General features: G+C 43.7%; 1 protein-coding gene and 2 long non-coding RNA genes across 3 annotated transcripts in view; all 3 read right to left on the bottom strand.

Moving 5' to 3' along the window:
- Positions 1 to 1203: 1203 nt before the first annotated feature.
- Positions 1204 to 5152, bottom strand: LOC120910225. The gene is made up of 3 exons (XR_005741428.1): positions 4923 to 5152; positions 1332 to 1502; positions 1204 to 1245 (listed from the first exon to the last, which is right to left on the bottom strand). It is a non-coding gene; the product is annotated as an uncharacterized LOC120910225 (long non-coding RNA).
- A 3276-nt stretch (positions 5153 to 8428) lies between these two features.
- LOC120910534 (zinc finger protein 585A-like) overlaps positions 8429 to 14623 on the bottom strand; it is a 55004-nt gene continuing 48809 nt past the window's right edge. The window contains exons 8-12 of the mRNA XM_040322291.1: positions 11821 to 11928; positions 11343 to 11393; positions 11083 to 11220; positions 10841 to 10982; positions 8429 to 9887 (exon numbers count right to left, since the gene is read on the bottom strand). Of these exons, the coding sequence (XP_040178225.1) occupies positions 8506 to 9887; positions 10841 to 10982; positions 11083 to 11220; positions 11343 to 11393; positions 11821 to 11928 (1821 nt within the window). The 3' untranslated portion in view covers positions 8429 to 8505. The remainder of the gene's footprint in view (positions 9888 to 10840; positions 10983 to 11082; positions 11221 to 11342; positions 11394 to 11820; positions 11929 to 14623) is intronic.
- Positions 11640 to 14543, bottom strand: LOC120910285. Its single transcript, XR_005741490.1, has 3 exons — positions 14503 to 14543; positions 11758 to 11928; positions 11640 to 11671 (listed from the first exon to the last, which is right to left on the bottom strand). It is a non-coding gene; the product is annotated as an uncharacterized LOC120910285 (long non-coding RNA).

Below are 14623 nucleotides of genomic sequence, written 5' to 3'. Positions count from 1 at the left end.
CTCTTCAGTTTCAACTTTGATGTATTTCAACTCTTCCCTCTAAATCCCAAGGAAGATAGAGTAGAGATTTGTAAAAAAAAAAAAAAAAGAACAAGAGATTACGTAGAAGAATGTCCTCTCATAGCGTAGAACATATTTTTAGTTCTACATGGTCATTCCCACCTACCTGATGATGGTGAGGGATGGTGTGACCTTCCTGTGTGGAATCCCGGGAATACAGAGGACGGGGACATCTCTCTGGTGGGTTCCCATTACTGGATCCATCTGTAGGAAACACACACACTGACTGAATACATTGGGGTAGATTCAGGTACCTGCGCTTTATGTTACGGCGGCGCAGCGTATTGTATTTACGCTCCGCCGCCGTAACTTACAGGAGCAAGTGCTGTATTTACAAAGCAATTGCTCCGTAAGTCGCGGTGGCGTATCGTAAACGGGTCCGGCGTAAGCGCGCGTAATTCAAATGTGGAATGGGGGGTGTGTTTTATGTAAAAGTATGATGACCTGACGTGATTGACGTTTTTTACGGACGGCGCATTCGCCATCCGTGTACATATCCCAGTGTGCATTGCTTCCAAGTATGGCGCAACGACGTATTGTTTTCGACGTGAACGTAAAATACGTCCAGCCCTATTCGCGAACAACTTATGCAAACAACGTAAAAAATTCAAATTTCGAAGCGGGAACGACGTCCATACTTAACATTGGCTGCGCCTCCTAATAGCAGGAGCAACGTTACGCCGAAAAAGCCTTAACGCAAACGACTTGCAAATGCCGGGCGCACGTACGTTTGTGAATCAGCGTATCTAGGAAATTAGCATATTCTACGCCGACAACAACGGAAGAGCCCCTAGCGGCCAGCGTCAGAATGCACCCTAAGATACGACGGCGTAAGAGACTTATGCCAGTCGTATCTTAGGCTAAAGTCGGCGTATCTAGCTTTCTGAATACAGAAAGTAGATACGCCGGCACAGCTTAGCAATTACGCGGCGTATCTATTGATATGCCGGCGTAATTGTTCTCTGAATCTACCCCTTTGTTTCTATGTGTTTATCAGATGATGGGGGATCTAGGTGGAGCCTCCGTACTGCTCTCTCCTTTACAATAAAGTCTCCTCTTACCCGGTGATGTGAGGGGCGGCTGATTCTCCATCATGACGTCCTTGTAGAGATCCTTGTGTCCTTCTAAATACTCCCACTCCTCCATGGAGAAATAGACAGTGACATCCTGACACCTTATAGGAACCTGACACACACAATGTTACAGTCACCATCCAGACACATCCCTTGTCTGTTACTGGATAATGTCCCAGAATTCCTGGCACCGCTCACCTCTCCTGTCAGCAGCTCAATGATCTTCTTGGTGACTTCTAAAATCTTCTTGGCACTGGTTACCTCTGTTGTCAGGCAGTGAGGTGGAGGCACTGTGATGGGTGATGTCCTGTGAAGACGGCTGCTGGGTGTTTATGGATCTCCAGATGTTTCCTTCACTATTTTAAAATCCTGTGCAAATAGAGAAAATAACTATTATCACTACAGAACAGATCTCCCAGAATCCTCCTCACCTCTCCGGTCAGCTCTGTGTTTTATTAATAGAGATAAGAGTGATGTCATGTGACTTCCCAGAATCCTCCTCACCTCCTCCTGATCTATACAGGACTCTCCTCTCTGTAGATGGATAATAAACTGAGAATTATCTGGACTGTACTGGGATTAATAAGCTCTGCAGTAGGGATGAGCTTAAGGTTTCGATCTGAACACAAGTTTGGACTGAACATTAGCTGTTCAGGCATTTGGATGAATGCCCAAACAATTACCTGTTCAGCAGGATTTGAACATTATATGTAATATTGGAAACACTTCCAATATTATACATGACAGCTTCATGCTGTGAATGGTTGCTAAGGACACTGGGGGGTGCAGGCACCTCAGAGTCCTTAACAACCATTGACATCACTGGCCCTCTTCACTTAATGTTTGAGACTATGTTCCTCCATAGTTCTGACACCTTATACAAGTTCTTATCTATAGTACAAGTCTCATTAATCTCTGAAAGCAAACCTTAGATTCCCTTTCACCACTTGCCCCCAAGGGACGGACAAAAGCTAGCAAAGGGCCACATCTGCCCCTCGGGCCACAGTTTGGAGACCCCTGGTGCAGGGCTGGACTGGGACAAAAATTTGGCCCTGGACTTCATCCAGACTGGCCCACTTTGACAGGTCTCTCCCACGGTGGCCGGACAACTCCCGCACCCCCCCCCGGCCACCCAAGCCCTCTCTCCCCCTTCACTAGCCACTAGCCATTCTACTTTATTAGAGTAGAACGACTGGTACTGGTGCTCTTATAGGCAGTACCAGTGGGGAAGCTAGACATTATTTCACCCGGGGGAAAAGAATCAGTTCGGTGCCCCCCTTATGGGACCAGATTAGGCATTAACATGAGAAACTCCCAGGCCATAGCTGTTGAGTCAGCTGTCTGTCCCCTCCCCCATGCTGCTCTGTCGTTCCCCCTGCTCCTCTGGTCCTCCCCCTGCTTCTTTGTTCCCCCCAGGTGAGCGCTGTGGGCAGGGAGAGGAGGTGAGCGCTGCGGGAAGGGAGAGACAGAGAAGCGGAGGGGGGCGGCGGTCCGCTGTCACTGAAGCCGGCCCACTGAGCCATCGGCCCACCGGGAAACTCCCTGTAGTCCCAATGGCCAGTCCATCCCTGCCCTGGTGTAAAGTATTGCTTCTGTTCCAGTTTAGTTGTGTTGGGCACATTTCCCACTGTTGCCAGTAGATGTCACTGTTGTCACAGTCCAGTGTGAGAAATACAACAAGCTAAGTGCATTGGATAGCCTCCCCTCAGAAACAGCCCAATTAGGAGCTTCTTTGTAGCTGGGCATGCTGGGGAAGGATATTTAAGGGGCAAAAGCCATGTGATCTCTCTCTTACCTTTTGGCCCTGTTGGCCTGAGGATGTTCTAGAGAGGAGTTCCGGCCTCATGGCCTTCTAGGCCTAAGGCTATGCTGCTGTGTTTTCTGCAAGTAGGCCCAAAAGTCTGGCTGGGGCATACTTAACGGAAGGTGGTCCTGTGCTGTCTGTCCTGTGGGAAGAAGCCACTCAAGCGGACAACATTCCAGGGGAGGACCTTGCTAGAGAGGACCAGGATAAACGGCTGGTATCTCAGGAAGGGCCTGGTGACTTGTTTGAAGGATGCACTCAAGTTAACTTACCTCACAGTATTGCCGGATGGCTTAAAGGTTCTAATACTGTGCAGCTGATCTATCTAACCAACTGCTGGCTAAATAATCCCGTGGCAGGGGATTATCCAGGAGTTTCTACTTATTACTCAAGTCTGTGGCAGAGACTTTGTCCAGGCTTCATACCGGCTGCTAGGTCGGTGTAAGAGGCCTATCCGGTTGTCGCAAAAATCCAGTGATTGGAGCTGATGTCCCGTGGATCCAAGAAAGTATCGGTGATCTACAGAAACCAAGGTATCTGAACCTCCCCTAACCCTCTATCACTTCCTACTATGGAAGTTGTTGAATAAAGCATTTGACAAAAGGACTGAAGTGACTGGCAATCACATTCATATTCAACTTCCTAACCTAGACTTTAAGTTCTGATATGGTGAACAGTGGAGTAACGGCAGGCCCAAAATCTATCCAGCAGCCCCTTCAGGGGTATTGCTACATGAGGATTTCTTCTGTGTAGGTAGTTCTTCCCTCACTTCCTTCCCAGGTGATGAGTACAAAAGAGAACAGGATTTGAGGGGAAATAGGCCTAATGGGGACACACCACCAAAATAGGTCTGAGGGGCATTTTTGCTGTGATTGGTGCTTAGGATCACATGACAAAGATGGGACAACCAGTCAGGTTTTGGTGAGGGATCAAAGAGAACCAACAGTCCTCCATCAACATACTCTGGATGTACAGTCGGATAAATGGTTCTATATTTAGGATGTATCTGGACTATAAACCAGAGGTCCTGGATGGACAGTTGGATAAATGGCTCTATATTTAGGATGTTTCCAGTCTATAAACCAGAGGCTCTGGATGTACAGTTGGATATTTGGTTCTATATTTAAGATGTATCCAGTCTATAATGTGAAAAACCTCCATTGTTATCCAGTCTATAAACCAGAGGCTCTGGATCACCACATCTGTTAATCTTTGTTACCCTGTGACACTTTGCGAAGATACCCCTTTCCATTCTGTGGATTACAAATATTACTTCACAAAAGTCTGAGTACTCAAACACAGGATTTAAAGGGCCCCAACGCTGGTAGACTCTGTGGGCCAGATTCAGAAAGATGCACGCATCTTTCTGCTGGTATACGCCGCTGTAACTTTGGGGGCAAGCTCTGTATTCAGAAAGAACTTGCGCCCTTATTTACGGCGGCGTAACGTATGTGTTTCGGCGTAAGGCTGCGTAATTCAAATGGGGATGTTGGGGGCATGTTGTGTTTAAATTTCCCTTGACCCCGTGTCTTTTACGTTTTCTTTTAACGGCGCATGCGCTGTCCGTAAAATTTCCCAGTGTGCATTGCGCCAAAGTACGCCGCAAGGACGTATTGGAATCGACGTGAATATTTGGGATGTATCTGGTCTATAAATCCGAGGCTCTGGATGGACAGTTGGATAAATGGTTCTATATTTAGGATGTATCCGGTCTATAAACCAGAGGCTCTGGGTGGACAGTTGGATAAATGGTTCTGCATTTAGGATGTATCTGGTCTATAAACCAGAGGCTCTGGATGGACAGTTGGATAAATAGCTCTATATTTAGGATATATCTGGTCTATAAACCAGAGTCTCTGGATGGACAGTTGGATAAATGGCTCTATATTTAGGATGTATCCGGTCTATAAACCAGAGATTCTGAATGGACAGTTGGATATATAGTTCTATATTTATGGTTATTAAACAAAATATTGTGATTTTACCTTATCTGCTTCAAGATCCAGTATTGTCTCTTCGTTATTTCCTACTAAATCACCTTTTTTCTTGAACTTCCTGTCTTAACCTTACATTACTTCCTGTCTTAACCCTACATCACTTCCTGTCTGCACGTTACATCGCTTCCTTCTTTGCGTTCCACGCTTATAAGTGAGATCTCCATCTTGTGGAGAATGTGAGTACTGCAGCCCACATTGTACTTCTGTACATTAAAATCGGCTTCAAGGTGCATTTATCCTTTTTGTTGCTTATTTTTATCCTCAAGTACAAACCAATTTTTTTTATAAAAATCCTAAAGTATATATTATACTGTATAAAGTACTTATATTATAAACATTTATCATTTTTTTATGTGCTCTGTTTTTTTTTTTTTAAGGGGCATTCTTCTCACTGACCACTAAGGATGAGCTCCGGCGTGTTCGCCCGCCAGGAAATCAGCACCCGCGCTGCGCTAATCACAGCCAGGCAGACTTTTCCCGATGCTCGGCTGCAGAGATCGGGAAATGTCTGCCTGGCTGTGATTAGCGCAGCGCGGGTGCCGACTTCCTGGCGGGCTCCGCACGTGTTCAATGCGAACACGCCGGAGCTCATCCTTACTGACCACCAATGTAAGGAGCATTCTTTTGCAGGTAAGTGTCACATAATGGGATTGTATGCGATGTATACAAGCCCTTTATGCTTTTAAAGTGGTTGTAAACTCACCCAGATAACTTTTCCCCATTTAATTCAGTGATAAGCACTGTACACCTGCTCCGTTTGCTTGTAATTTGTCTTTTTCATGACGTCAGCAGCACATGCGCACATTTCGCCTCATTTACGGCACACGCTCCTTGTGCTGTATGTCCATTCATTCATCTGCATCTCCTCTCTGCGGCACAGCTACGAGATCACAGTGCTATTCACAAGTTCCTGAAACACCCCTTGTGACTTGTACGTCATGACAGAGACTCGTTAATTAATTGATATCCTGATCCAATCTCAGGGCTAACCCATTTCTGCCGGCTGATTTCAAATTGCTATGGGTGAGACAAATGCAATTTACAGACAAAATAAATTCCACATGCTCACCTCTGTCTCGATTCCAACAACAGGAAGGCCAAACCCATTTATTGGTCTTTTATAAACAATGTGACATCACACACACAAGCACATTTGATAGGTCAGTCCATACATGGTGGTTTCTTATTACACTTCCATTTCAGCTCTTCTTGTCATGTGGCATAAAGTTCCCTTGTGTCTTTTTTCAGACTTATTCGCCATTTTTACATAGAATTCCTTTGGTGGGGGCTGAAGAGAAGATGGGGGGGGGGGGCACAGTCACAGTTTCCTCTTGAAGCTAGAGGAAAGCTATACAGGAAATGCAGTGGGGGATGAGAGAACAGGCTTGTCCTTCAATTTCAATGCTTTGGTTTTTTTTTTTTTTTCAATTTCAATGCTGTGTTCTTTTGACTTAAAAAAACCCATCATATATAATTCCTGATATCTGACAAAATCTTTATCAAGGAAAATAAGCAGTATTGATCATTCTCATACATACATATGCATATATATCTTATAATAATACAAGAAAAGCAACATTTGGCAACATTTAAGTGATTCTAATAATAAAAAGAATAAGCTCATCTTATCAAATAGGCATTATTACAGAAATCTATCACAGTCACCAGGGGGTGTAAACATCCGCACTTTGCATTGGACACAGGAGCAAGGAGATTAGTAGATTTATATGTCAAAACATATTAACCACTTTACAACCAAGGACGTCATATGACGTCTATGAGGCGTACGCAATGTTAAGTATGGACGTCGGGACAGCGTCGAAATTTCCGTCGTTTGCGTAAATCGTTCGCGAATAGGGCTTTGCGTAAGTTACGTTCACGTCAAAAGCATTGACTATTTGAGATGTGATTTCACGCATGCGTACTGGGATACCCCACGGACGGCGCATGCGCCATTCGTTCAAAACGTCAATCACGTCGGGTCACGAGTTATTAGCATAAAACACGCCCACCTCTTCACAATTTGAATTACGCGCGCTTACGCCGGCACATCTACGCTACGCCGCCGTAACTTAGGACGCAAGTGCTTTGAGAATACAGCACTTGCCTCTCTAAGTTGCGGCTGCGTAGCGCAAATGAGATGGGCTACGCCGGTGCGGATGTACGTGGATCTGGCCCACAAGGGTTTACTTCCTCTTTAAGTTGGATTAAAAGAAATGAAGTTTAATAATAGTTATTCTTTAGTTGGTCCAATGAAAAGCTAGTTCCTTTATTAAAGCAAGAGTCCAAAAAAAAAAAGGTTTGGCTTATTGGATTGCCGTATTTGCCCATGTATTATCACAGGTTAGTACTATGGTGATGTCCTTGAGTGTGGGACCCAGGCAGCATTGCATGTTTAGAGGACCATATTATTATACTTCTTGCAGACCTACATCCATCACATCACACCCGAAGAACACCATTATACTTTTGCAATGTTCCCAAATCCCAAATACATCAATCATAAAACCAAATACATCATCATACATCATAAAAAGAATATTAGGCTTTGCGAATATTATGGGGTACAATAAGTGATATTCTTTAATCGAAACATGTTTCACATTCTAAATACAAGGTAGGACACACATGTTCTCTGGTGGTCACTCTTGCCCCAATCTCCATTTCTCCATCTGAACGTAAAAAAGGTTGTTAGTCTGCGTGAATTTTCTGATGTCGGTCAAAGGCACTGTTCTGAGTGAAACTTTTCCCGCCCACTGAACACGGAAAGGGACACTCACCTGTGTGACTTCTCTGGTGTATAGGGAGTCCCCAAGTTACAAACACAATAAAGACTGTAGGTTTGTTTGTAATTCCAAGTTGTTCGTAAGTCGCAACACTGCATTTGTAAGTGTAACTTCCGGTCGGAACACTGCATTCGTAAGTGTAACTGCCATCTGTGCATGAATGTGGGATTTTCCGGGCACTTGTTATGTTATCTGGCGCATGTGTCTGGAGGTGTTCGAAGGTATCTAGGAGGACCAGTGTGGAGCACAAGTGGCCGGCATTTGAGGCCGTTCGTAAGTAGGAGTCGTTCGTAACTCGGGAATTGCCTGTATAAGAAGTTTTTCTCTCTGAGGGAAAGCTTTTCCACACTCGTGCCCCGTACACACGATCGGTTTTCCTGTTGGAAAAAGTGCGATGAGAGCTTTTCGTCTGGAATCCCAACCATGTGTATGCTCCATCAGACTTTTTCCAACAGGAAAACTGCTGAAAAAAAAAAAAAAAAAAAGACAGCAGGATCTCTTTTTTCCCTTCAGGAAAAAATTCTAGCGGGAAAACCGTTCGTCTGTAGCAATTTCAACGCACAAAAAAACACGCATGCTCGGAAACCAAACGACACATGCTCAGAAGCATAGAACTTAATTTTCTTGGCTCATTGTAGTCTTTTACGTCACTGCGTTCTTGGCAGTCAAAATTTCACCAAACTTTTGTGTGACCGTGTGTATGCAAGGCAGGCTTGAGAGGAATTCCGTGGGGAAAACCATTGCTTTTTTTTTTCGACGGGAAAACCCCTCGTGTGTACGGGGAATCACCATGGAAAAGGACGTTCACCCGTGTGAATCTTCTGGTGTTTAAGAAAGTTTCTTTTGTCTTTGAAACACTTCCCACACTCTGGACATGAATAGGGATGCTCACCCGTGTGTATTCTCAGGTGTTGAGTAAGTCTTTCCTTCACAATAAAACTTTTCCCACACTCTGAACACATGTAGGGACGCTCACCCGTATGAAGTCTTTGGTGTTTAAGAAGGTGTTCTTTCTGAATGAAACCTTTCCCACAGTCTAAACACAAGAAAGGACGCTCTCCTGTGTGACTTCTCTGGTGTATAAGAAGATTTTCTCTCTGAGGGAAAGCTTTCCCACACTCTGAGCATGGAAAAGGACGCTCACCCGTGTGAATTTTCTTGTGTTTAAGAAGGTTTCCTTTGCAGTTAAAACACTTCCCACACTCTGGACATGAATAGGGATGCTCACCCGTGTGAATTCTCAGGTGTTGAGTAAGTCTTTCCTTATGAATAAAACGTTTCCCACACTCTGAACATGCGTAGGGACGCTCACCCGTATGAATTCTTTGGTGTTTAAGAAGGTGTTCTTTCTGAATGAAACCTTTCCCACATTCTGAACATGAATAAGGACGCTCTCCAGTGTGACTTCTCTGGTGATTAACAAGTAAAACCTTCTGAATAAAACATTTCCCGCACTCTGAACATGAATAGGGACGCTCACCGGTGTGAATTCTCTGGTGTTTAAGAAGGTGTCCTTTGTCAATAAAACATTTACCGCAGTCAGAACATGAGAAAGGACGTTCTCCTGTGTGAACTTTCTGGTGATTGATTAAGTTGCTTTTCTGATTGAAATATTTCCCACACTCCGGACATGAGTAAGGCTTATAACGTTTCTGTTGTATAGGCGACTCTCCAGTTTCTTTCAAAGCTTTCCCAGACATTGTACGTGACAAGGAATGTTCTCTTGTGTGAGATCCTTCATGGTTCAAGGAAGATTCCTCGGGATTAGATGAATCTGTTGATTTATCTGTACTGTGAGATTCAAAAATAATAGTATGTGGATTATCAGAAGAATCCTCAGGATCAGAGAAATCCCAGGATCTCTCTATATGATAAGTTCTATGATGTATTATTTGTGTAATACGATTCACTCCTAGAGAACGTTGTGTGGTGGGATTTCCTCCTGGAGAACATTGTGTGGTGGGATTTTCTCCTGGAGAACGTTGTGTGGTGGGATTTTCTCCTGGAGAACGTTGTGTGGTGGGATTTTCTCCTGGAGAACGTTGTGTAGTGGGATTTTCTCCTGGAGAACGTTGTGTGGAGGGATTTTCTCCTGGAGAACGTTGTGTGGTGGGATTTTCTTCTTCTTTACATTCTGAAGGTACGTTATTCAGGACATAGTGTCCTCCTGTTGGAAATCAATGTTTAAATGTTATTAGAATTCTTCATTCAGAAGTCATATACAGTATGTTGGTCTAACACTCTACAGTATCTCAGCGCTCTGGCATGGAATTGGGGGCAATCATAACATAAAATATCAATACAAACCAGATAAAGGATAAAATACACAAAAACCACACTATGTAGGTGTTTGCTTTAATGACATTGTCGGAGTGAGAACGGAGATGGGCCCTCCTCCACCTCATTTCTTGGAAACAAGAAACACTGGATTTACTGAAGACTGGGGTGGACCTTTCATATGGTATGCAATAGTGATGGACAATTTACTAGATACAGGGACCTCATGACATCTCCAAAGCGTGGCCCATAATATGAAGTGTAACTGTAAGAGGCTGTTGATGATTATAGGAGGTCATCTGTACAGTGTCTTCAACTCCTCAATTAGAAAACCATTACATTAAAGAATGGAGATGGACCTTTCATATGGTGTACACAGTATCTACACCTCATCTGTTGGGAACATGACATTATATTGAGGAATGGAGATGGACCTTTCATACGGTGTACAGTATCTCCTCCTCATTTGTTGGGAACATGACGTTATATTAAGGAATGGAGATGGACCTTTCATATGGCCTTCTCCATGTCTGTCTGTCCACCTGCAAGGTGATTAATGTGGCCAGTCTCTGGGTGGAGACCAAACCTGATTTAAGCCAGCCAAGCCTGCAATCTTAGTATGTCCTCCTCATTTGTTGGGAACATGACGTTATATTGAGGAATGGAGATGGACCTTTCATATGGTGTACAGTATCTCCTCTTCATTTGTTGGGAACATGACGTTATATTGAGGAGCGGAGATGGACCTTTCATATGGTGGACACTATCTCCACCTTGTAATTATCTTAATACAGAAGAAAAATAAATTGTGAACTTTTTCTGCATTTAGTAATTTTTACTTACTTGTATCTATATGTAGAGAAGATTCTGCCTGTTCACTTTTCATAACCATCTCCTGCTCCTCCATAGACTGCTGATCTCCACTCACCAACCTCTCTTCTTCTTCCTCTTTTACCTCAACTTTGATGTTTTTCAGTTCTTCATCCTGAACCCCAAAACGATAAGATTGACAAAACTGTCAATAATAAATATATATATAAGAATGTTATCTCATAGTTTAAGTTTTATTGCCGAATCCTCTTTACCTGAGAGATGCTGGGATCTTCCTGTGTGAAATCCTGGGAATACGGAGGATAGACGTTCTCCATAGAATGCTGTTTTTCACCAACGATCATCTTTTCTTCCTCTTCAATTTCAACTTTGATGTATTTCAGCTCTTCCCTCTAAATCCCAAAGAAGATACAGTAGAGATTTGTAAAAAAAAAAAAAACAAGAGATTATGTGGATAAATGTCCTCTCATAGCGTAGAACACATTTTTAGGTCTACGTGATCAGTCTCACCTACCTGATGATGGTGGGGGATTGTGTGATCTTCCTGAGTGGAATCCCAGGAATACAGAGGACGGGGACATCTCTCTGGTGGGTTCCCATTACTGGATCCATCTGTAGGAAACACACACACTGACTGAATGCATTGTTTCTATGTGTTTATCAGATAATGGGGGATCTAGGTGGACCCTCCGTACCTTTACAATAAAGTCCCCTCTTACCCGGTGATGTGAGGGGCGGCTGATTCTCCATCATGACGTCCTTGTAGAGATCCTTGTGTCCTTCTAAATACTCCCACTCCTCCATGGAGAAATAGACAGTGACATCCTGACACCTTATAGGAACCTGACACACACAATGATACCGTCACCATCCAGACACATCCCTTGTCTGTTACTGGATAATGTCCCAGAATTCCCGGCACCGCTCACCTCTCCTGTCAGCAGATCAATGATCTTCTTGGTGACTTCTAGAATCTTTTTGCCACTGGTTACCTCGGTTGTCAGGCAGTGAGGTGGAGGCGCTGTGATGGGTGATGTCCTGTGAAGACTACTGCTGAATGTTAATGGATCACCAGATATTTTCTTCACTACTTTATAATCCTATGTAAAGAGAGAAAATAACAATTATCACTACAGACCTCCCAGAATCCTCCTTGGAAGTGTTTCCACTATTATACATACTGTTCAAATCCTGCCGAACAGGTAAATGTTTGGGCATTCATCCAAATGCCTGAACAGCTAATGTTCAGATCGAAACCTTAAAGGGGTGGTTCACTTTTTTTTATTACACTGGCCCCCCACATTACAATACGATTAAGGCTATTAGTTTTTTTTTGATGCTGTACATACCTTTGTACAGCATATTCACCCGTGGCTTCCGGGTTGCGAGTCCCGCGGGAGTGGTCGTTCCTAACATGTCTGTGATTGACGTTTTGACCAAAAAACGAGCTCCCCCCATCGCGTAAGCCGCGTCACGGTTGGCGAAAGGACCTGAACGGCGAGTCGGCGCTATACTGCGCATGCGCATCACCGTTCGGCTCCTTTCGCCAATCGTGACGCGGCTTACGCGACGGGGGGGGAGCTCGTTTTTGGTCAAAACGTCAATCACAGACATGTTAGGAACGCCCACTCCCGCGGGACTCGCAACCCGGAAGCCACGGGTGAATATGCTGTACAAAGGTTTGTACAGCATCAAAAAAATAATAATAGCCTTAATCGTATTGTAATGTGGGGGGCCAGTGTAATAAAAAAAAGTAGTTTTTAGGGTGAACCACCCCTTTAAGGTTTCGATCTGAACATTAGCTGTTCAGGCATTTGGATGAATGCCCAAACATTTGAACGGTATGTATAATAGTGGAAACACTTCCAATATTATACATGACAGCTAAAGACACGGGGGGGGGGGGGGGGTGCAGGCACCTCCGAGTCCTTAACAACCAGTGACATCACTGGCCCTCTTCATTTAAATGGTTGAGACTATGTTCCTCCATAGTTCTGACACATTGTACAAGTTATTATCTATAGTACAAGTTTCATTAATTTTACTGAAAGCAAACCAGAGATTCCCTTTAAAGTGCAAAGCTAACCAAAATATTTTATTTTAGGTTTGGATTGGCTGAGGAGGATTAATTAACTATAATGAGTATTTCTTCTGTCTGTATGATGATTACGTAGGTAGTTCTTCCCTCACTTCCTGCCCATGTGATGAGTGCAAAAGAGAACGGGATTTGAGGGGAAATGGGACAACCAGTCAGGTTTTGGTGAGGGGCTAAAGAAAACCAACAATCCTCCATCAACGAACTGTGAGGCCTCGTACACACGACCGAGGAACTCGTCGTAAATGAAACATCGTTTTCCTCAGCGAGTTCCTTGTCAGGCTTGTCGAGAATCTTGACAAGCTTTCTTTGCGTACACACTGTCAAGACAAAATCTCGTCGTTCTCAAACGCGGTGGCGTTCAACACGTACGACGGCACTATAAAGGGGAAGTTCGATTCCACTGGCACAACCCTTGGGTCTGCTTTTACTAATCTCATGTTACTGCGTGTTAAGTAAAAGTTTGGTAAGAGACGATTTGCACTTTTCAGTCTGTTACAGCGTGACGAATGTGCTATCTCCATTACAAACGCTACTTTTATCGAAGGTGCGCTCCCGTCTCATAATTTATTCTGAGCATGTGCAGGTTTCTAAGCATACACACGAACATGTTTCTCGTCGAAAACCAGCCCGACGAGGAACACGAAGAGGAAATTGAGACTTGTTCTCTTTTTTTTCTCATCGAGTTCCTCGACAGTTTTCTCGATGAAAAACATACACACGGCCGTTTTTCTCGGCAAACAAGCTCTGCCACCAAGTTTCTTGATGGATTCTGTAGAGGAAAACCGTCGTGTGTACGAGGCCTGAGGTACAGAATTTCAGCATCAATTCCATCAAATTGGATAAATGGCTCTATATTTAGGATGTATCCGGTCTATAAACCAGAGGCTCTGGATGGACAGTTGGATAAATGGTTCTATATTTAGGATGTATCTGGTCTATAAACCAGAGGCTCTGGATGGACAGTTGGATAAATTGCTCTATATTTAGGATGTATCTGGTCTATAAACCAGAGGCTCTGGATGGACAGTTGGATAAATTGCTCTATATTTAGGATGTATCTGGTCTATAAACCAGAGGCTCTGGATGGACAGTTGGATAAATGGTTCTATATTTAGGATGTATCTGGTCTATAAACCAGAGGCTCTGGATGGACAGTTGGATAAATGGTTCTATATTTAGGATGTATCTGGTCTATAAACCAGAGGCTCTGGATGGACAGTTGGATAAATGGTTCTATATTTAGGATGTATCCGGTCAATAAACCAGAGGCTCTGGATGGACAGTTGAATAAATGGCTCTATTTTTAGGATGTATATTGTCTATAAACCAGAGGCTCTGGGTGGACAGTTGGATAAATTGCTCTATATTTAGGATGTATCTGGTCTATAAACCAGAGGCTCTGGATGGACAGTTGGATAAATGGTTCTATATTTAGGATGAATCTATGTAAATATTACAATACACTATATATGTCCATATCTTATGGAGATAAAAAGACATCACAGTGACTATGGAGGAAGAGGAAGGACATGACGGGAGGGTTCCTGGATGTAAATATAAAATAACATTTTATTACCTCCTCTGCTGCCAGTTCCTGCAATGTCTCCTCTCTACTTTTTTCTTACGTCACCTCTAACCCGGAACTTCCTGTTTTACTTACATCACTTCCTGTCTTTGCGTTCCACGGACAATAAGTG

The sequence above is a fragment of the Rana temporaria genome, chromosome 8 (assembly GCF_905171775.1).
Source record: "Rana temporaria chromosome 8, aRanTem1.1, whole genome shotgun sequence".
NCBI lineage: Eukaryota > Metazoa > Chordata > Amphibia > Anura > Ranidae > Rana > Rana temporaria.
This window is presented reverse-complemented; position numbering and strand designations above follow the sequence as displayed.